The sequence below is a fragment of the Desmodus rotundus genome, chromosome 9, assembly GCF_022682495.2.
Source record: "Desmodus rotundus isolate HL8 chromosome 9, HLdesRot8A.1, whole genome shotgun sequence".
NCBI lineage: Eukaryota > Metazoa > Chordata > Mammalia > Chiroptera > Phyllostomidae > Desmodus > Desmodus rotundus.
The window spans coordinates 97,065,131-97,088,185 of NC_071395.1; the positions used below are offsets into that span (position 1 = coordinate 97,065,131).

Genomic DNA, 23,055 nt, shown 5'->3' on the forward strand with positions numbered 1-23,055 from the left:
TATAATTACTAACTAGAAAGTAATTAGGAAAATGCAAGTTGAAACAACCGTGAGGCATTCCTGACTCCATCAGATTTGCCGAAAACAAAGAGAGTGACAATCTCATGTGTTGGTGGTGGGGGGAAATCAGGGACCTCATATTATGATGGTGGAGATACAAACTGGTACAGCTGTCAGGATAGCGACTAGGTAGAATACATTGAAACTGTGCATATTGTTTGTCTCAGCAGGACTTTTTTTAGATATTTGGGTTTGAGAAATTGTCGCTATGCATACACGGAAGCATTTACAGTTGTGTACTGCAGTGCGATTTATAATAATGAAAAACTGGAAATAACTGTGGCTGAGACTGCTGTGAAAGGAAGACTTGGAGGCACAGAGACATTAAGAAAAGAAAAATAGTTCAGGAGGAGAAAAATAGTTTACTTGCAAAGCTCTGCAGAGGAGTCCAAATTCAGGATTGGCTTTCTGATTTAAGAACACAACAGGTATTTAGAAAGTAAAACCCCACAGGGTTATAGGGTAATAGTTAGTCTGTTCATGGTAGAAAGTAAGGCATGATTATCATAAGAATATTGCAAACTTTAGGGAAAAACTTTGTTTTATTAGGGATTCAGAGCTTTTCACAACTGCGATTAGGGTTTCTTCTATTCTGGTGACTAGAAACAGATGTACTACTTTCATTTTTTGCTTGTTTGTTTATTTCAGGGCCAGGGTGTGAAGTACTTCCCCCTATCCCCTTCTTTTTCTGACTATAGAAGATAATGTGTTTGCTTATTCATTGGCAGGGCAGGATTTTTGTTCTCTCACTGCTGGCAGCTACCCAATGTTCATTCTCTGTTTTTAGTTACAGAATCTTAAAGTTTGTTTGATAGGGCAATGCACTCATATAAGATCACATTTCTTCAGCTTCCCTTGCAGCTAGGCATAGCCAGACAACTAAGTTTGGGCCAGTGAGATAGAGCCGAAAGTACTGTATGAAACTTCTGGGAGGCTGCATAAAGGGCGTTGGCCTAGCTGGGACATAGGCCATTTTGTTTTTCGTCTTCCCTCCCAGTTGCTTGTAACAAGACGACTGAACTCATGGGCAACTTTGGAAAAAGAAGTCGTGGGCTGGGATGGTGGAGCTAAGAAAATGGAGTGTGGACTGTGGAGTCCCCATACCAACCCTGAATTGTCTACCTCTGGGCTGCTTTTACTTTTTACTTTTTATTATTTATGTATTTATTTAGATTTTATTTATTCATTTTTAGAGGGGAAAGGAGGGAGAAAGAGAGGGAGAGAAACATCAATGTGTGAGAGAAACATGGATCAATATTTGGCTGCCTCTCACAGGCCCCAAACTGTGGAACTGGCCAGCAACCTAGGCATGCACCCTGACCAGGAATCGAACTGGTGACCTTTTGGTTTGTGGGACAATGCCCAACCCAGTGAGCCACACCAGTAAGGGTTGGGCTGCTTTTATACAGGAGAGAAATAAAGTATCTTGTGTTTATGACAGCCTTATGTAACATGGACCCAAACTTAATTCTAAGTGATACAAACCTAAATGCCCATTATTAGCAAATGGTTTAAAAATTTGGGTGCATCTATACCATTGGGATGTTATCTAGCAGCAAGAAAGAATGAGATCACCCCATATGTTGTTCTTTAAATAATGAGTACCAAAAAGGACTCTCTTTCTACTTTTTTTTTTGTTCTACTAATCTTTTCAAGGTTTCTTTCAAACATAGCCTTCTTTAGGAAGCATGACCCAGCTGTCCCAGAAAGTATGCTCACTTGTCTGCACATCGGTAACACTTTTTGCTTCTATTACCCTTTGGCATTTAGCCTGTATTAGTTATCTTTTTTAGTGCAAATATACCATACTGGTTTCCTGGTTAGACCAGAACGCTCTTAGGGCGGACATTCCATTCATCCATTCATTCAACAATGGAGATTCTCTTTTGCTTGAGCTCCCATTCTGACAGAAACTCTGGGCTGTGCTTGGCGCCTGAATAAATTTAAAACTAGTAAGAAATGATGCGTCTCGAGGGATTTTACTGTTTTAATGGAGGTTTAGGGGGCATATGCATCTTTGAGACTGTGGAAGAACATGCACTTTATAAGAGAAGTTTGGCAAATATGATGTGGGTTTATAGGAAAGAGATCACATTTTACTGGGACAGTGTTGATAAAATGCGCTATCATCTCTTATTTATTTTTCCTTCCATTCATCTCTGTTCTCTGTCTATATTAGTTTATTTCATCTGCTTTCAAAAAGTGATCTGAAGCAGCTTTTAATAATACATGTGCAAATGATGATGAGGATTAGAAACCAGAGAGGAAGAGGAAACAGAATAAGCAGTCCTGTTCCACTATCACATGGGAACAGGAATAGCATTTTTGGGAAATGAGGCTATAAATAGAAGATAACCAGCCATTGCACTTTTGGAAATTTATCCTGAAAATCAAAGCTAATTTTTATGGAGGCACTCATACATGAATGTTCAAAGCATTTTTTATTCATGTTAACCCCAAGCTGGGAACTACCCAAATGTCCTGCAGTGGATGAGTGATTAAATAAACTGTGGTATTGTACATTACACTATGGAATATTACTCACCAATAAAATGAAAAAATTCCACTTATGTAAACTTACTGAATAATTGTAGAGGTGAAGAGCAGATTAGTAGTAGCCAGGGAAGGATCGGGGAGATGGGTAAGACTATGAAAGGGTGACAGAGGGAGTTTAGTGTTGATGGCACAGTTGCATGTTTGATGACGGTGGTGATTGCCACAGGCCATACATAGGCAGTTGCCTAGGACTGTACAAGCAAGCCCATGTGCGTACACACACATGCACATTCATGTATACGCACACACAGTGTATGTATAACTGGTGGAATCTGGATAAGCTCTGTGGGTTGTACCATCTTGTTGGATTTGATATTGTAGAAGAGCTGTGTTAAGGTGAACATTGGGGAGGGGCAGGGGGGAAGGTACCTGGGAATTCTTGCGTATTTCAAAATAAATGGCTAGCTTACTGTTTCTATAATTATTTCAAAATAAATGGTTAAAAGAGTGAATTTAATTTTTTTAAAGGTTGGGTGGAGCCATAGGAGAGTAGTGAATACCTAGATAAAGAGTTTGTACCTAATTTTGTAGTCAGTGAAAGTCATTGAAAAATTTTGAGGAAGTAATTGACATGATAAGCTGTGATTTAGGATTATTATATATCAGGTAGGATGTAAGATGAACTGGATAAGGAGGAAACAGACAGCAGGGAGGCCAGCTCACAGGCTGTGGTCCAAGCTACGTTTCTGTTAAATATCTTTTTCAGGTTGTGGGGCTGAGCAAGAGCAGAGGTTATGTGGAGGAAAATAGAAGTCCAGGAAAGTCATTCATTCAAAGATGTGTACTGAGCACCTATTTTGTGCTAGACAGACATGGTCTCTGCTTTCAAGCAGCTCATAAAGAATTAGACAACAAATAAGCCAGAAAATACATAAGATTAATTCTAGATTATGCAAAGTTCTGTGAAGAAAATGAAGTTGGGTTTCTGGTAAAGAGACTTGGGAGGAAGGTTCTTTTGAGAAGATAGCCAGGGGAAGAATCTGTGTAGAAAATGGAGTCTAGGTGAATCTCAGTGATTAGAACGAACTACTATGTGGAAGTTCTAGGGAAGAGTGTTCCAGACTCCTTGGAGAAGCAAGTGCAAAGAAAGGTCCTGAAATGACCGGTAGGTTTCAAGCCTCAGTGGCTGAAAGATAGGAGTAATGTTAGATCAGGGGAGTTAGACTGCAGCAGTTCTGGGCAGTGGAGGAGATGGTAGGTTTACTTGGGGACAGGCTGAGCTTGAGATGGAAAGGGAGCCTGGTGCGGGAGGGTGTTTGTGGGTGGAGAAGGGCAGTTGGAGAGCGAACTGGTGAAGCTGTGAGAATGTCAGGTTGATGGATGTGACGGGGGTGATCACTTTCGAGCACCAGTGCTGGCCTGGTCCGCAGTGACGGGGTGGAAGGACATGTGGTTAGGGAAGGAGACACATATGAAGAGGTTTTTAACTTACCAGCAGGTAGAGAATGTGATGAAGGCTTGAGCTGAGTGACTTAGATATTCTTAAAACAAGTCTAGATCCTACTTTCCCTGATTTTTAGTGGAAGACATGGGCACTTCAAGTGACAGTGGCTCAGAACTGTCAGTTGGCTTTGGTAATGGCAGGGATAGGTGCCATGGGGTGATGAGGAAGAGAGGCTGACTGAAGATTTGAAATTGGTCTGGAAATAAGAGCCACACAAAGAACTGGTAATTGACTTCAGTTGAACTTCTCTGTTTATCTGCCCTGTGTTACTCAGCAGTCCACGTATATTCTTTTGTGTCCATGTTCTAGGTGTTTTATCTTATTTGATGCTTATAACAATTCCCATTTTGCAGATAAGAATACTGAAGCTTGGGCTTATTAAAATTTCCAACTCATGTAGTTGGTTAAATGGCAAAATAGGAACCCACATGCAGATTTGTCTCACTCCATGGAGCTGCTATACTGCCACACCCCTCAGTATTTCCATGGCTTTCCATGGAATCTTCCTTAGGGCTGGCACCTGGTTCGTCTAATCCACTTTGTTCAGTACCCAGACAAAGTTATGTTAATTAAGTTTCTAGTAAGGGCTTCTTGACATTACTGCTGCTAGAGAATCATGTTAGGTCTTGTCTTAGTTTCCTGGGGCTGCTGTAACAAATTATCATACACTGGGTGGCTTACAACAATAGAAATGGATCCTCTCCCAGCTCTGGAGGCCAGAAGGCTGAAGTCCAGGTGTCAGCAGGGCTGCACCTGGGAGGCTGAAGGGGAGAGTACTTCCTTGTCTCTCCCAGCTTCTGATGGCATTCCTTGTGGCTGCATCATTCCAGTCTCCACTTCTGTCTTCATGTGGACTCTCTTCTGTTTCTTGTAAGGACATTTGTCATTGGATTTAGGGTCCACCTGGGTAATCCAGGATGATCTCATCTCAAGATCCTTGATTACATCTTCAAAGACCCTTTTTTCCAAATAAGGTCATGTCACAGGTTCTGAGGGTTAGGATAGGAACATAGCTTTTTGGGGGCCATCATTCATCCCACTAGAAGTCTGATAAGAAAAATTGTAGCTAGAAGCAACTGCTGAGGCGTTTGTGACACTTTTTTTCCTATTTCTAGCCCGTAGTCAGATCAAGCACTGTGAAAGAGCAGTTTGCACTTTTGCCTCTCAGCACACGAACAGCGACCATTTATTGTTTGCAGGAGGCTAAGGAGGAAAGGAAGGTGTGCTTTAGAGGGCCGTCATTTCTCATGCTTCAACAGATCATTGTATTTTAAGACTTGGTCTCTCAGGATGTGCCAGTGCTGATTTTCCCAGGTCTAGTTAGTTGCTCAGTTCTCTTGGCTTTATAGCATTTTAATATAGTTGCTGTAGCAAATTATCATGCACTGTTACTGCATTTATTAAGGTTTATTATAAATTATTCATTTGCATGTTTATCTACCTCAGTGAATTATGAACTCTAGAGAGCATGCATTATGTCTTACTCATCTCTGCTTGGTAGATGTTGAAGTCAGTCATTGAAGGAATAGACTAAAGAAGGAGTTAAGCAAAGGGACTTGCAGAATCTTGTGTATTTCTCAGATCATCTAGTCTGGAGTCGGACATATGAGCAGACTGTGAGGAACTCCTGAGTAGACTGTGACTGAATCATCACTGTATTATTAGCCTCTTGTGCTGTATCTGATACATACAAAGCTCTCAGGAAGGTATGTTGAGTTGAATTGAAACTGAAACAAATATTGAAATCTGGGAGCGTAAAGTCGTAAAATTTGAGTGCCTCTTAAAAAACAATACTGAAAGCAGCCTGATCTAATTTACTTATGCCATAGCAATCCCTGAAAACATCACCCAAATCATTTTGCTTTATATTTGACTTGGTGAGTCAGCCCAATTATAGCAGAAAGAACAATTGTCTTAAAATTAGACAAACCTGGGCCAAAGTCCTGTCTTACTCCTTGCTGTGTGTATGATCTAGAGAGCAAATCACTTAGTTCCTCTGAGCCTTTCTTCATCTGCAACATGTGCAGAATTATGTTGCCTACCTTCCATAGGTGCTGTGAGGGTTAAATTCGTTTGTTAAAAATGCTTTAAATGCCTTACAAACAGAAGGTGTCAATATTATTGAGATCCTTTTCAACATTAGAGAATGACTAGAAAGCATTATAAAGAGGCAACATTAAAATGCCAGTAATCAGATAAACTTCCATATTTTGCTGTGAGGATGCTGTTAATAATAAGCAAGAACAACAGTCTCTTTATGGTGTTTTGTGTTGGTGGTGACCTACTCCAGTACTGTATTTCTCAGCTTAGATTTAGCAGCGACTTAGCAAATGATGTAACTCCTTTAGTGTAGCTCCAAGGAGCAAGGGAGATAGGAGATAAATCAAAAGAAGAGCAAGCTATGACTGTCGTAACCCAGGAAGGGGAAGGGGGCTTGGGTATGGAGTGATGAATACTATCTTACAGGTTCGTGGACTCACACATTGCTCTAGTGGGAATCTAAATATTTGACTTCCGTGGTGGTTGTATAGTTTGTTATACGACTTAGTGGAAGCTTTTGCTTAGAGTAGAATACCCCTCCCAGAACAAGCTGGGAAAACCTCCAGGATGCCAGCCAGGGCACTGAGGAGAGTTTCCAGGGACTTAGGCCACTGCCACTCCCTCCCTTCCTGGAAAAGCGTGCAAAGTGCAGCTTCCATCCCCAGATCCAGCCATATGCTCCATTAAGCATCGGAGGCGCCTTGCCCAGTTGTTATTTTAGTAAACCTGGTTGTGCTCCCCAATTTCCCTCAGAGGACCCAGTGGGCAGGCCAGCACTGGTAGAACCTTGGTTTCCCTCCGGTTGACCCGGGAGCTGTTTGATGAGAGTCCTGCCCATAGCATTAGGGCTGGCTTAGGAAGCTTGGCTTTCTTCTCATTGTAGTGGGTGTTGCAACTCCTGGTTTCTGTGAATTAGGCCAACAACAGCAGAGTCGAGTTGATGTGGATTTTGAGGGTGTTATGGAGAGATGACATTTCAGAAAAGAAAAATTGATTTAAAAGCAATTGCTTTTCTCTTAAAAGTAGGGGGCATGGCAAGATAAAAAGAAAGGAATAATAAGCAGTTATTTGTTCAAAAAATACATCTTCACATCTTTAATGTATCTCTGTCTACATTTGTATTTCCTTTTGTGCTTCATTGAATCTGTTTCCACTGTGTTTAAGTAGAACTTAAATAATTTATGCATAAAGAATTTTAATAAATCTCTCATCAGGCCTGGGGTAGACCTCAGGCGTTTGTTCACCTTCTGATTTCCCAGGAGGTACAACATCTTCAGAGTTCTGTTGAGTTTTCCAAGCCGTTTAGTTTATGCCGTAGTGTTCTTAACGTCATCTGAGAGAAGGCTGCCAGGGAGATTTACATTTGGAAGCTCAGGATAATCTTCAAATGCATCTGAAGGAAACAATGCCCCTTCCCCTCCGTTGCCTCATCCATGTGTTACTAGGAGAAATAGAAGTATCAGGAAAAAAATTACTGCTGCCTGTGGCCACTATACCCACAGAAAAGGAGTGGGAAAGAAAATACCCATGTGATGAACCAAATCGTTCCACCCCCTGCCTTGAGCTGCCTTTTCTAGGAGCCAGCTTTTTCCCTTGGGCCCTTGGGAGATGCTTAATTTTAATTGACTCAGAGGAGTTCTACTTCATGTTTGAAAACCACGAAGAAATGGGAAGTAAGTTAAAGAGTTTCACTCCCCCCCATCACCCCCTGCAACGCACACAAACAAACCCAAGGTACTCAACAACTTTAAAACAGTATCTTGGGCTGGCACCAGAGGCTAAGCTTGTGATAGGCTCTGTAGTTCCAGCAGGTTCCTCAGAAGTTAGGTGACCCCTACCCACTCAGAGTGGGATTGTGTTGCAAACTTTGCCCTTTGAACACCCCAGCAGGGATGTTCCTCTAAATTGGATTTTCTCCGTAAATGGTTTCCAAACAATTAAAAGTTGTTGCACTAGTGGAGATGACAGAGTTTGCAGGAGGAGATTTCATTGCTCTGCAATGCTTTTGTTTTTGGGAGCGGATAGGAGGCTAAATGTTTCTCTGAGCAGCTAACAGTTTCCTTGTCAGGGGTTCCATTTTTTATTTGCTGCCCTCCATGTCTTTGTTTTCACAGCCCACGGAATCTCGGCTGCAGAGAAATAAATGGATCCCAGAGAGGGAGTTACATTTTAAGGAACAGAATGATGATCGCTCCCATTTTAAGTTAATACTAAAATCTGAATGTAATTGGCCAGATCCTTCCAGCAGGGAGTGTGCGTAACCCCTCATCTGGCCAACGTGAGAGTTTGGCACTTCTATGGCATAGGCAAGGCCACCCTCATACAGCCAGGGGGAACCACTCAAGGGCTGTGCAGGGGGAAGTAGAAGTGAAGAGTTATTTGTAGAATTATGTGAATTGTGGAATGGCAGAGGGTATTTCTATCCTGCCTTTAAAAAAATGCCTTTTCAACCCTCTACCTCTCTAGCTACTGCCTTCCCTCCCTCTTCTCTTTCACAGCCAAGATTTTGAAAAGAGTGCATTCTTACCGGTCCCACTCCTTTACCTCCCACTCTCTCCCTGATCTACTTCTGTTTAGTTTCTATCCTTCCCTTCACAGACTGCTACCATGAAGATTACCGATGGCTTCCTTGTTCAAAATAAAACAAAACAATAGAAGGTTTTTAGTTTTGTTTAACTTCTGACTGTCATTTGACATGCTTTACTTTCTATGACACTACTCTTTCTCTCTCTCTTTTTAATCATCTTCCTCTGGTTGTCCCTTCTTAGTCTGAGATGTTTTGCTGTTCCTTCAGTAGTCTCCTCTTCTTACTATACCTACTTCCTGTAGGGAATCCCCAGCATTTTTGTAGCTACATTGTTCATATGTCAATGATTCTTAAATCCGCATTAGTCCTGCTCTAGACCCCCTATATCCTGTTTTCTCCTGAATGTTTCTTTTTATGTGGAATGTCCCAAAACTAACTCAAATTCAGCATGTCCAGCCACCTAAGCTTGTTTCTCCTCCTTTTTTTTTTTTTTTAATAAATTAGATCATGATATCCTGAGGCAGTCAAGCCAGAAAACTTGGTATCCCCTTTGTTAATAGCTTCCTTATTGATCTCCTTGCTTCCAGTAGTGTTCTCCTACACACATAATAGCCAGATTTGATTTTGAAGAATAATTCAGATTATGTCAATCCTTGCTGAAAAGTTTCCAATGACTTTTCATCACAAGTAGAATAAAATCCAAACCTCTTACTATGGCCCTCCCTGATTTGGCCCTGCCCTTCTGTCTACCCTCTCTCTCACCCCTTTGTTCTACCCCCCTCTACTCCCTTGTTCACTCTGCTCCAATGACTTTGGCCATCTTTCCATCCTGCACCCACCTCAGAGCCCTTTGCTGTTTTGTTGCCTACAATATTCCAACTCCAGATCTTTGCCGCATTGGCTCCTTTGTCTGTGGTTGGTTCCAATGTGACCTTCACAGATAGTACTCAGCTGATCATCCCAGTAAATTCAACACTCTCCCTGGCCACCCTGATTGCTATTTTGTATTATACATTGGATTTTTCAGTATCTGAAATTATCTTGTTTATGTTTTCATTATTGTCACTGTGTTTATAATGTAAGCTCTATGGGAACAGAGACTTTGTTTTGTTTATTACTATATCCCTGTTACCTCAAAGAGTGCCCGGGACATGGTGGGTAACCCAAAAAATATTTTTTTAAGTGGAAAAAAAGAGAGAACAATGTACTTGGATCCTGAGATCAGCCAGACTGCTTGCAGTTCTCTGAATTACAACATAGTTGCACATTCTGCTTCCTCTGCCAATAATGCTCTCCTCCTTCCTCTTTTTTCATTCAAGTCCTGCTTATGCTTCAGTAGTTGACTTTGTCAGCTCCTTCAGGAAGCTCTCTTTGATCCTTATGAGTTTAACACCTTGTTCAGCAGACTTCATAGCACCCTGTACATACCCTTTTCAGAGTACATATGCAATTATCATGACATTTTTTGTTAATGCATTAGATTAAATTCTGCCAGGGATGGTGTTTTAGCCCAGTAGGAATCTGTAAAAATACACTTGAAAAACTCTATTGAAAGGATTCTTTTGTTGCATTATTTGGTAAATCATAGAATCCTTTGGTAATGTAAATTGGCTCTCTCTCAAGTTCTTCCACTTGTTCGGTGTTGCATTTTAGACATTGAGGTTTTTTAAAACATGGGAGCATACACAAACGTACATATAGAAAAGGCTCGCATCCCCACTAAAGTTTTCTATAAGAGGAGTAATAACATTGAATATGCTACCTACAATTTATTGTCTGTTATACACCATGCATCTCTGATATAGATCGCCTTATTCACAAGTAACTTTTCAGGCATAAATATTATTCTCATTTTATATATGCGAAAATTGAGACTCCTATATAGTAATCTGTCCAAGCTCATACAGCTAGTAAAATAAAGCTGGGATTTGAATTCAGGTCTCTGGTTTCAAAGCCTAAGCTCTTTCTACGACACCATGCTGCCCCCTATGGGACAAGCCCACATTTCAGTACTGTTTATTAAAAATGCCAATTATTGTAAAGCTTACAAAATTGGAACTCATAAGCTATAGCAGCGATTTTCAACTGGTAATAGTTAGGTATTGCATGTTTTAAAAATTCTTGTGGCACACTGGTTGAAAATTGCTGAGCTGTGGAATCAAGGATGCTTTGAGTGCCATTATTTTAATTGAGTAGAAAAATGGCACTAGTCCCAACATATCCTAGGCAAGAACATTAGATTGACTTTGACTAGTATGCTTTCTCTCTGTTCATAAGCTTAAAGGTGTTTTATAGAAATTTATGTTAACTGACCCATGTTTTTTGTGGTTAGCGTTTACCATGTAAATTCAAACTTGATTCCCAAGAATGGAGATGACTTGCTAGATATCTCCTCCAGCTTCTCTGTAAGTTGTCCACTGCTGTTGTATCCATGATGATGCCAACTTACTTATTTGGTCTTAGGCTCCAGATTCTAGTTTATCCAAGGCTTCTCCCTTTCCCACCTCCCACCCCAGGACACTGGTGCTGTGTGGATGGGAAGTTTGCCCTGAACTCTTTCTTACTCAGGTGGGATCTGCTTCCTGCCTCATTCCTGTCAGCCTCACCCCTGCTCTGTGTCCTTTTGTATCTTGGAAGCTTGGGATAGAAAGGGACTGAATCTTTCCTGCCCCTAAATGGAATTGACCTCAGGTTACTGCCTTGGTTTCCTGCCCCTCCACAGCTCCAATTTATTCTCTCTGTGTTATAGACTGTTAGTTACCACTGAGCAGTGTTTCCTATTACTTTTGGGGACCAGTGCCTCAGCACAAAAAAACATCATCGGTGGACGTAAGACCAAGAATCTGGTGATTGAAATGTATAACTTTAGATTGTATTGCTTACCACTCACTGCCTTTCTTCTGTGCATCTCTGGGGACGGGGATGGTGATGGAAGACAATCTATATGTGATGATGTCGAGCTGATCTTCTTCAGGTTCTGCTCATCTGAGGCATCTATCAGCTTAGTGATGGGTAAGCCAGAAATCGGTTGTTTGTATCTCGCACACTGTAGAGCATCCATGATCCATCTCATTTCGCGCCAGACTTCATCTATTTGCTTTGAAATAAAATGGTAAAAGACATTAAGTCATTAAACCAGTGTTGAAAAAGAGTAAGTTTCCCTGACAGTCCAGGATGATTCATTTTCCAGTGTCAGTTTTGACCAAGAGTTAAATATTTCTCACATAGGTTTAAGTCAGAAAATACATATTCTTTATAATTACTCGTGTCTTGTGTACCTGAGAGGCTATATCACTTAGTGCAATTGCAGAAGTCCTGGATTCCGGGTGGGACTCACCACTTACTAGCTCTGTAGTAACCTTGACAAGTCACTTGACCTCTTTGAGACTTTGTTACTTATTTGTGAAATGAGGACAAAACATGTCTCCTTTTGTACGTCACAAGACCGCTAAGATGTTAGGGTGAGATGATGGGTTTGAAAGTGCCTGTAAAAACTACAGGGTACATTTCTCACACATATGAAGTGTTATTCATTCTCAGCATATAATGAAATATGCCTCATTAGGATATTATGGGGAAGGCATATGATGATGTCTGAATTTCAGAAAATGTACTTGAGGAAAACATGTAGTTTTAGTTCTATGTGAACTAGAAGAACAAAGCATTACTGGAATATTTTGCTAAGCAGAGGTTCTTGGACCTATTTTAATAGAAAATAAATAACTTGATATATTAAACTTATTATTTTCTTACAAATAAAATAAATTCTTCTAAAGTACAAACAACAGTTTATTCTTGAGTAATTTAAATGTTCTTACATTTTTAAGGTAGTCCATTTTAGACTGGTACCATTTTGATTTCTGGGTTACCAAGGTGATTTTAACATTTTCATTATGAAGTATAGTCATTTCTCTAAAGCCGATTAATGTAGAAGTCACTCATAGTTTTGTGTCTCCCTCTGTAGGTGATAGGTATTCTCCCAGATCTTAATAGACAGCGGCCAGGAACGTTCTGGTTATCCTGACTTCCCCCAAGGAGGGGCTGCTAGTAACACATTTTTTTCATGGGACCCTGGGGCTGGTGATGGGCTTTGTATCTAATTCATTGGGTCCCTTGGGCAAGCCACTAACTTCTTCAGGCACATGTACCCTACTGTAAAAAGAGGAGGTTGGACTAGATGATGTCTCAGGTCCCTTCAGTCTCTGATGCTTTATGATTTATTTTTGAAGAACATTTGGAAAGTTGGTGTTACTCACCTTTCAGGTAGAAGGTGCTCATTGTATGAATACTGCAAGGGTAAGATCTCTCTGACTGTAGAAGCTTAAAAGATAAGGGACTATCCAGTGTTCTATTTTATTTTCAACATTCCTTCTCAGGGCTTTAATCTATACTTAAAGAATACACTTTAAAGAATATCTACAAACCTGGTGCTCCCAGTAGAGTAGTCTGAAACCGTGGCAGTTGGCCACATTCAGAGTGACAGACAAGCTAGAGTGAACTAGTGAATGGCACTGCATGGCCGCTAGCCATTTTCCCTTGCTTTCCAGTTCTGTCCTGTCCTGCAGTGACAGGGCTTGGCAGAGTATTCGGGGCTGGTAATGAAAGCATAGGTTTGAGGTTCATGCAAACTTACTGTTAGGCAGTGAGTTGGGCAAGAGGTCCAACTGTGGGCAGGCCCACAAGGAGGCACTGAGCATTGTAAAGGGAGAAATCTGAATGAAGTTCAGCTGGGTGGGAATCCCAGACAAGACTCAGACCACTGATCTCGATGGGATTGTTGCTTTCTCATCTGGCTGTCATTGATTCTACCTTATGTAACATACTCTTGTCTCAGTGTTATGTTGATGGCACCATGTGACTATGGGCAGCTTTTAGAAGGCCTGCCAAGGCAGGGACTGTGCTAGTGTATCTTTCACTCTTGGCTGTGCAGAGGGTACTCAGTGAAGGATTGCTCAAAGAATAAATGGATGAATTAATGAATGCATGAAATTAGTGGTTACCTAAAGATCTCTACCCTCAAAAGGAGTTATTATGAGGATTAAGTAAGATAATGTAGATGAGTGCACTTTATAAACTGTACATTGTTATAAAATTGTTGGTTGTTGCAATGACAATCATAATTATTGTAGTGGGCTGAATGTGGCCTTCCAAAAGATATGAGGGGGGACCCAAAAAACCCTGGAATTATCTTCTGGAATACAACCTTGTAGTACAGGCTTTCCCCACTAGGTGAGTGTTCTAGGAACCCATCTGTATCAGTGTACACCAGCTGGCGTTGTTGTGAGAGGCTGCATTTGGCTTCAGTGAATTTTCTTTGAAGGCTCTTTCAACATGTTTATGCATTTCATGATGGGTGATTTACAAGCACACCTGTCCACACCACTCTGCATGTTCGGCAGTTTTTGACCAAAAATGGCATGACCGCCGTGTCCCACCCTCCCTATTCACCCAGTCTCACCCCAAGTGAATTTTTTTTATTGCCCTGAATGAAAAAAGTTGTCAAAGGGAAACATTTTGCCGATATGGAAGAGGTGAAACAAAAAATGGCAGAAGCATTAAAAGACATCAAAATTGACAAGTTTAAAAACTGTTTTGAGCAGTGGAAACAATGTCTTGATAGGTGTATTGCATCAAATGGAGAGTACTTTGACGGTTACCGAAGCTTAACCGTGTAAGAATAAATACACAATTTTTTAATAAGTAGATTGTATTTTTTGCCCTCCCCCCCATATGTCCATGTCCTAATCCCTGGAATTTGTGAATATAACATTATATGTTAAAAGAGTAAGTATCACCTTATATAGCAAAAGATGTGATTAAGCTAAGGATTTCGAGAGGAGGAGTTTGTTGTGGATTTTCTGAGTGAGTCCTAATTCTAATGATAAATGTCCTCGTAAAGACGTTCTCGTAAGAGTGAGGCAGAGGGAGGTTTGGCAGAAGAGGTGGAGGCACTGTGACCGCGGAAGCCGAGATTGAAGCGAAGTGGCCGTAAGTCAAGAAGCTGGAAGCAGCAGAGTGCAGATTCTCCTCTAGAGCCTCCAGAGGGAGTGTGGCCCTGCTGACACCTTGATTTCAGACTTCTGGCCTCCAGAACTGTGACGATGAATTTCTGTTGTTGTTTTAAGCCACTCAGTTTGTGGGAATTTGTTATAGCAGCCACAGGAAACTAAGACAATTATTAATGGTAACTACTTGTTCTGTTTGGATAAAATTTGTTTCAGCCTTATAGCTATGGATGAATAGTGAGGTTTAGTATAGAAAATGTTTAAAATTATGTGTAGAAACAATGTTTACGTCTTAATTTTTCTCAGTGATGAAGTGAATAGGTATTAACTGGGGAGAAATTAAAAGCATAGGTAGAGAGAAGCCTGTGGACTGAGTTTAACGGATTTAGCTAAGTAGCTCTACAAGAAGTACAATTTTCACCCATTTTACCTTATACTGTTGATCTAAAAATAACTGACAACATAATCCCCCTGATTTTAAGGTCCAAATTCAGCTTCCAAAGACTTGCTGACACATTTTTAAAAAGAAAGACCATGAGCTCCCTAGGTCTGTTGGTTAAAAGTTCTGCATCCATTTCTCACCCTGGCCTTTAAGAATTTTGGTTTTCATCCCATAAATTACACTCCTTTCTCTGTACTCCGGCAAGATAATGTTTTTATTAAAATGTAAAGGTGATTGGTTTTCTCAGAGCACAGTTACAAGGTGCTTGAGGGGATGATAGATCGGCTATATTTAATGAGCTGTGTTTCTCCTACAGCTTAGGAGCATTTGAAGCACTACAGTACATAAATTACAGCCTAATTGCCCTCTAGGCTTTAGCAGCTCAAAATACGCCGTGCTGCAAGTCTCTGCTCTTGGACATTTCTGCTGTGTGGGCTGTCCATAAAGCCTGCATACCTTATCTATGATTTTCTACACCTCTCCTGGCCCAGCCCTCCCCCTTTCTGGCTGCACTCCTTGGCTGCTTTCCTCACTGTATTTACACAGACTCCCTTGCTCTTTACAATGTTTGGTTTGTGTAGTAACTTCAACACTGTCTTAGATCTGGAGTCATACAAATGCTCTCGCGGCTGGTGGTTGCAGGCAGGTTATGGTGTGTGGTGGGCTGAGCTGTGAATGCCAGTGGGTGAGTGGCTACAGCTGGTTTTCATTCTGAGTGAGAGATTGAGAAGCCCCAGATAGATAAGGGGATAGGTGCTATCACATTGTCTTCAGTCGGTGAAGTTATCCATGTTGTATGGAACGGGGCATTCCCCTGAAGTCTGTGGGTGCAGAGAGGTGGTCTGGTTTTATCCTGGCCAAGAAGTTACTTTTTTGGAACCCTTTGGGAATTGGCTTTTTTCCAAGTCTACGTGTACCTGGCAAGGTGGAAGGAGAGTATGTAGAGGTGTTCTCCAGTTACCTGCCTTGGGAGACCAAAGTGGGCTAGAACGTGGAGGAATTCCTGGCCTGGCCCACATAACGGTGTGGTGCAGGGAAAGAGAAAAAGAGAGCGGAGCCCTAGGCTGGGTGGAAAAGAAGAGAGCAAGGGAGTACGGGTGCAGCCAGGAACTCCTGGAGGGGTTGAGACTGACAGGCTGGAGAACTCAGCCTTCTTGTTGGATGAGTGTACTGGATTGAGGGAGGCTTAAGTGAAATAAAGCAGAAACAGAACCTGAAGCATGGTTAAAAACGTGCTTCTCTAAAAATATTTATGGTTGTTAAAAAAGTCATGAAGTGTTAGAGTCACCGAGGCCCTTAGAAGTCATCTAGTACAATCCTTTCATTTTACATGTGAGGAAATTGAGGCCCCTGGGAACCAAATGAATTGTTCAGTACTCCAAGGTTTATTATAGAAGCTTCTGGACTAAAAATGTATGCTAATTGTCTTCTGGTCATTATTATTCTTAATATGCCCCACCGTCCCATATACTGGGTTCAAAAGTTAAGATAGTCCTTCATATTCTCCCTAATGCCTCTTCTTCCTTTTCCCATCCTTCACCCCTATCTGTGTTCCTGGAAATAAAATAAATGATGTAAATGTTTTGAATTTTTAAATGCTACATTCTCAGCTCAAGAGAGGAAGTAACTTTCTAAAAGATTTGTTTCTTTAGTTTGAAAGTCACCTAAGATGCCTCATTCACAGGGTGAGAGAAGTAGGGTGGGATTTGTCTGCTCACCCTTTGCAAATGTATTACCGTGTCTTCTTCCTGAGGACTCAGTAAACCCCAAGTCTTGCATATTCATGTTTCAAAGCATTTTCCCTTCTTAGTAACAAATGAATGGATGAATGACTGCATGAATATATAATTTATTACATATTTATGTGCAGACATTTTGCTGAGTGCCTTACATGCATTACGTTATTGAATTCTCTCTGTAACACCAGGAGCTAAGTGCTGTTATCATCATTCCTATTTTACAGACGAGGAGGCTGGGGGTTAGAGAAATTTATTTGTCCACTTCTTAGGTCATCATTACTTCTCGCCACATACAATAGCTTTGTATGTGGTTTCCCTGCATTTAACCTTCTTCTCCTTAAATCTAGGATTAATATGCAAGTTATATAGTAAGCATGACCATTGAGAAAGAGCCCCTACTATAAATAACCAGTACGGCTACACCGGTGTGCATGGGGGGGCTGTCCTGCCCTGCCGAATCTGTCCTAAATGGCTATGAGAACCTAAAGTTTACCTTCTCCAACACTTTGGCCAGGGCCCTGTTGTCTACAGAATAAGGTGCAGATTTCTTACCCTGGCCTTTATTGAAGCCCCTGTCATCTGGTCTCATTGCTGCTTTCAGTCTTTCTCGATTCTTACTGCTGCCCTTCACTCAATTTCTGCCCCTACCAATCTTGACTACTCATTATTCTGCAAATACTATTTTTTCTGCTGTTTCTGCCGTGTCTGTTTACACTTTTTCTCTGGATTCCCCGCAGTCTCTTTCTCCTTACAAGCATCTGTCTCTCTCTGCCCTGCTCAGATCTCAGATACCAGTTACTTTCTTTATGGCAACGTTTCTCATACTCACAAATGTACGTTGATTTTAACTTCTTTGTGTTGATATGAAATTGATTTTACTTTTAGCACCTAACTCACTTTACAGATTGTATTTATACACATTTCTCACTTCCTCTAGTGAATTTTAAAATCTTTAGGGTTAGGGACCATGTCTAGTTCAATATTGTATCTCCCTTACAGTGCCTGACAGCTGGGTGTTCAATAAGTATTTGTCAAATTGAACTGAATGTATATCATAGTGACATTTCTCACGGGGCTGTTGCTATTGTACTCATCTTGTGAATGGGTGACCATAGGTAGAAAGATCCTAAGACTTGTCCAGGGGATTTAGAGGCAATGTCAAATCCACATTCTCTTGATGACTAGTCAGTACCCCTGCCACAAGACCCTGAGGTGGTCACTGTAAGTACGGCCTTTCCAGCGACCACGGATAGGGAACACATTTTTCTGACCTCTGCAGCTACACATTAAAGTGTCATCTCTGCCAGGAAGAAGTTCAAAGCATGAGCAGTCTGAAGTCCAGCTTGATTTGGGTTAACACAAACTAGTGGATTATTTTCTTCCCTTTTCCTCTGGGGTTATGAGTTAATTAATACAATGTTTCTGTTGGATTTGTCAGTGGTAAGAATAATGTCAGGTAAGAATAATGTTCTGATCACTCCTCCTTATGGCAGTGATTTTTCTCTCCATATGGGAAACTACTGCTACCTGCCACAGCGGCTGATGCAGCACTTAGTGACGGTGATTTATCTGTAGTTTTTTCTTAAGCCTTTGTTTAAAAACTCACATTTCCTGGAGTTCTTGCACACTGTGGTCTTTAAATTAGCCCAGATTACTGTTCTTTCTCATGCTTGCTTCTTATCACTTCCACCCTGCCTTTTCTTCCTTCCTTTCACCTTGGAAGAAACAAACTGTTACCTGAATGAAATCTAGAACTTGTTGGTGTCTTTGTTTGGCAGCTGCAACCTCGCTGTCTGAGATCGCTTCCCGCAGGGACTGCTGCGTGTTCAGAGAATCCAACTCCACAACAGCAGAAAGGCGGCAATACAGACTAATAAATTTCTCCCTGTAGCTGCAAAAGTGAACTGGAAAATGGACAAGCAAAATAAAACATGTTAAGATCTGGTATCAAAATAGAGAAATTCATACCTCAGAGAAAACAAGTTGAATGAAAACATGATTTATTAATCCTATCAGTGGAAAATATTAAGCCATAAATAAATTATAAATGTGCTCTTAAGGAGCCAGTTGTCTGGCTGTAGTCAGACAGTATTCCCTTTTAAGGTTTCCCAAGTCCTGGAAAGGTATGGGGAAGTGGGGTTGGCTCTAGCTGCAGTTCATGATGTTTAGCCCCTAAAGATGGGGCTGCATGTGCATGCATATCACACATATATGCATATATGTGTACACACAAACTTATATACGTACACACATATATACATATACATATAATTTATTTACATACTGGGAAAATTAGTTTGCTTATCACTTTAAAGAAAAAAAGCCAAGTAAAAATTTGGAACTTAGTTTTGATTTCCATGTCTGATTTCCAGTATGTATTTTGTGTGCTTCTTTCCAAAGCCAGAAGTCCCAGAAGATACAAGAAATGCTTTTCTCAGGTGTCTTTTTGTCTGACTGGAAAACTTCCTTAAGAACCTGTTGTGATGGGTTTTGATCCTCCTCCTCCTGCCTCTCTGCTCTTCAGCCCTTGTGGAAGGACGATAGAGCTGATGCCTTGACAGACTACTTTTGTCTTTAGCAGACTTGGCCTTCCTCCCTCAAAAGATAATGGGCCAGAGGCCAGGGTCAACTCTCTAACCTTCATCTTCATCATGGGAGAGGGAGAGAGGAGTGGGACTCAGCCTGCTGCAGAAGGCCGAGTTGGTCAGATTCTCCATACTTCTCTGATGGGCTGGGATCGTGTGCTGTGACTTTAGATTCTGGTGGGATAAGGAAAGCATCCAGACTCAGACTCCTGCAGTACTAGTGTCTTCCTGGCCATTGCTGAGTTTGGAGACTTACTCTCTAGGAGCCTCACTCTGTGCACTTCTGACCCACACCAGTGCATTCCAACCTTTGGAAATATGGCTGTAGTTATGCAATAGATATGTGGAAATGTCTTCATTCTGGCATTTTGGTGAGAAAGTTTAGGAAGAATATCTAGGTACTTTCCTTGGGCCTCCTTGCTGTTGATTCCTGAGACCTAGACCTGGCCATTAAAGGAAGCTAAAAACCACAAAACCTTAAATGGGGCATCTGGTCATCTCTCCACTTCAGTGAGGAAGCCCCACTTCTCTACACATTGAGAAATTTCTGTGACCCTGCAATTCCCATCTTACCACACCCGCTTCTTGCTTGATTTCCTCGTAGGGTGAATCTCAGGTGGGTGGGTGTTAGGATAACCTGCTCTGTTTGTATTTCCTCAGGTGCAAGTGGAAGAGAAGAATGGGGTGAATCAGGAGGGCCTCAGTGGCTCCTTTTCACTCCAGCTGTGCACCATTTCAAGGAGGTATTTCTTAATTTGGGTAGTCTCAGTTCTGGGGTTTTTTTCCCCCTCTAGTGTCAAATCCTTCCTTTGTACTTCCTCTACTCTAGTACTTCCTTGCCTGACTATAGAAGCACTGATTTCATCGAGCCTCTTAGTAAATGGCAAGCTATTGAGCTTCTCCCAGATGATCTCCATTTCCCTGCTCAAAGACCACAGAGTTCCTTCTTGATTTCAGGATAAAATCTGAACATCTAATCACCACCAGGAAAGTTCCTTGCAATCTAGGGTTTGAATATATCTTCAATTGTTACCTTCTCTTATGCAGTCACCCTCCATCCTCTACCTCCGCTGGCATTGACCCTCAGCTTTGGTCAAGCTGAACTTATTACAAGTCTTTTTGTACTTATATGCTTTTAAACATGCCTTTCCTTGTCTTCGAAGACCTTTCTCTACCAGTACCCCTAGGTCAGCTTTATCCGATACTTAAATGTCTTCTCAATGAAATCTTCACTGATATCTCTTCCCTTCCAGGCAGAATTAGTTTCTCTCTTTTGTGCTCCTAGAGCATTAGTGTCTTAATGTTTCAAGACACTTATCCTGTTTATTATTGTTTACTTGACTGCCTAGGTATTAGACTGATTGCTTTGAGGGCAAAAACCATGCCTCCTATTTTTATTTCCTCAAAAATTGGAACATTGTAGCTTCCCAATTAATATTTATTGATTGAACAACAACAAAATGCACGCCCTGATCTGAATGAAGAGGGCAGACCTATCCTCCACAGTCTCCTTTTCCCCCTCTGTCCTCTGTCTTCTCACTGTGCTCTGGGTTTTCCTGTTTTGAAAGGTGTATTCCAGGTCTGTGATGTTTACTGGCAGTCTGCAGGAAAGAGTCACCATTACTTTGTAGCTTGCTCTTGACACTTGTACCCTGAATGTCTCTTTATACCTTTCAAGGAGGGATTATCTCCTCTTAGTACTTGACAGATGCCCTCTCTTGGCTGGAGAGTGAAGAGTGAAGTGTCTCTTTAAGCCTGCCTTTCCAAACCAAGTTGTTAAAAAAAAAAAATCTCTTTTCCATTCTTTTTAAAATATGACTTCGAAGATAGGGAGAGGGACTGAAGAATTTCTTTGAAAGAAGCACTATCAGCCTCATCGAAATTCTAAAATACCAGGGTGTCCAGAACTTTCTCTTGTTGTGTCTCGTTGTGGTAGGAGCTTTGGATCAGTGGGTGGTCTCACAGCGCCCACACCACCCGTGCCACTCACCACAGTGACCTATGAGGACCTTTCAACTCCAGCGCTTCACTTTCCCGCTCTAGTGGTTTTTATCCAGAGCCTTTAATGTTACTTTAACAAATGTTACTTTAACGTAGTCTTTTGTGGTTTAGCAATGATACATTTGGTAGCCATCACTGAGGAGGGGAGGATAGACTGGAAGCTTCTAATTCTTTTCTAATGGGAATCACATGCCTTCCACAGACAAAATGTTATAAGGGTACAATAATGCATTATTTGGACCACATTACTAATTTGTTAGTAATTTACAAACTCAGACTAATTTTTCTGTGGTGGTTTCTCCGTCTTTTTTTTGATAGAAGATAGAAGATGATTAAAATATCTTCTGGCACCGACAGTAGAAGCCAGATTAGAAGTATGGCAGAGTGGAAAGATTCAGGCTTAGGTATCTGAAGGACTGGGTTTGAATCACAGTTCTGCCACTTACTGCCTGCATGATAGAGGGCATGTAACTTCTAGGAGCCTCTGTTCTTTCATATCTAAGTCAGGGATGATAATGAATGCCTACCTAGGATTAAATAATATATAAAGTGCCCAGCACAGCATGTGCCACACATCAGATACAAACTAAATGTTTGTTCACAACCCTATGCCATTCCCCCAGAAGGAATGAAACATCTAGTAGTGAGAATATTAGAACAGGATTGAGATTAGAATATTCTCCCTAAAGCTCCCTAACTCAATAAAACCCTAATCAGTCTGGGTCACGTAGTCTAGTTTGGAGGCTAAGGAATCAACAAGATTACCACCTGGGGTCAGTTTTAGTTCCAGGATTCTTTGCCAAGGTGTTGGAAAGAACCTGGACGCAAGATGCCCCTCTAAAGAGTCTCGGTAGTAAATGAGTTGACAGTTGGAATTCAGGAATGGTATTTTAAATCATGAAAAATGGGCATCAGGAATGAGGGTTGAGACTGTGCCATTTCTTGTAAGTCTGTGGCCTGGATTCCATTAGGCTCAATGCCTGGATATCCCACAGGCACCTCAAAACTCATCATTTGTCAAACTGAACTCATCATCTCTCCCCTCCCCCAAACCTGTTCCTCTCCTTGTAATTCCCATTTTTGTAGATGGCAACATTATCCATCTCAGCACCCTGTTCAGACTCTCTGGCTCCTCCATCTTGCTCTTCAACCACATTAAATCAATCACAAAGTCCTATTGATTTTAACTCCTAAATTCCTCCTGCCTCTGCTTTCTCTTCTGTACCCCTGCTGTGGCTAGGGCCTTTTCATTGGTTCTTTTCATTGTCCACCTGGACCACTCTCTTAGCTGTCTCATTGTCTATAGTGTTTTTTATTTCTTTTCCTCTTCTGCACCTTTCCTCTATAAAACTGCTAAATAACAATAAGACCATATTATTCCTTTTCTTAAGTCTTTTAATGACTCCCCACTGCCTACCTGATAAAGTCTAACCTCTTTAGGATGGCATAAGTAGCTCTTGGTGATGTTAGCCTTTTTAGTTTTCAGTTTCATCTGTCATTGTTCCTCAGATGCCTTAAGCATCTGTCACAATGAGCTACTAGGAATGTACTTAATTGGGCTCCATTTTCCCAGATCTCCAAGCCTTTGTGCATGCTCTTCCTTCTGCTTAAAATGATTTTCTTTTCCTTCTCTGCCTTTTCTTTCCTTTTCTGAAT

At 41.2% G+C, this 23,055-nt stretch overlaps 1 protein-coding gene across 1 annotated transcript in view; it reads right to left on the reverse strand.

Annotated features, from left to right (window-relative positions):
- Positions 1-23,055, reverse strand: part of ANKFN1 (ankyrin repeat and fibronectin type III domain containing 1) — a 297,585-nt gene that overhangs the window by 2,593 nt on the left and 271,937 nt on the right. Inside the window, exons 18-19 of the mRNA XM_024573255.3 lie at positions 18,551-18,717; positions 11,511-11,724 (exon numbers count right to left, since the gene is read on the reverse strand). Coding sequence (XP_024429023.2) covers positions 11,511-11,724; positions 18,551-18,717 — 381 coding nt within the window. The remainder of the gene's footprint in view (positions 1-11,510; positions 11,725-18,550; positions 18,718-23,055) is intronic.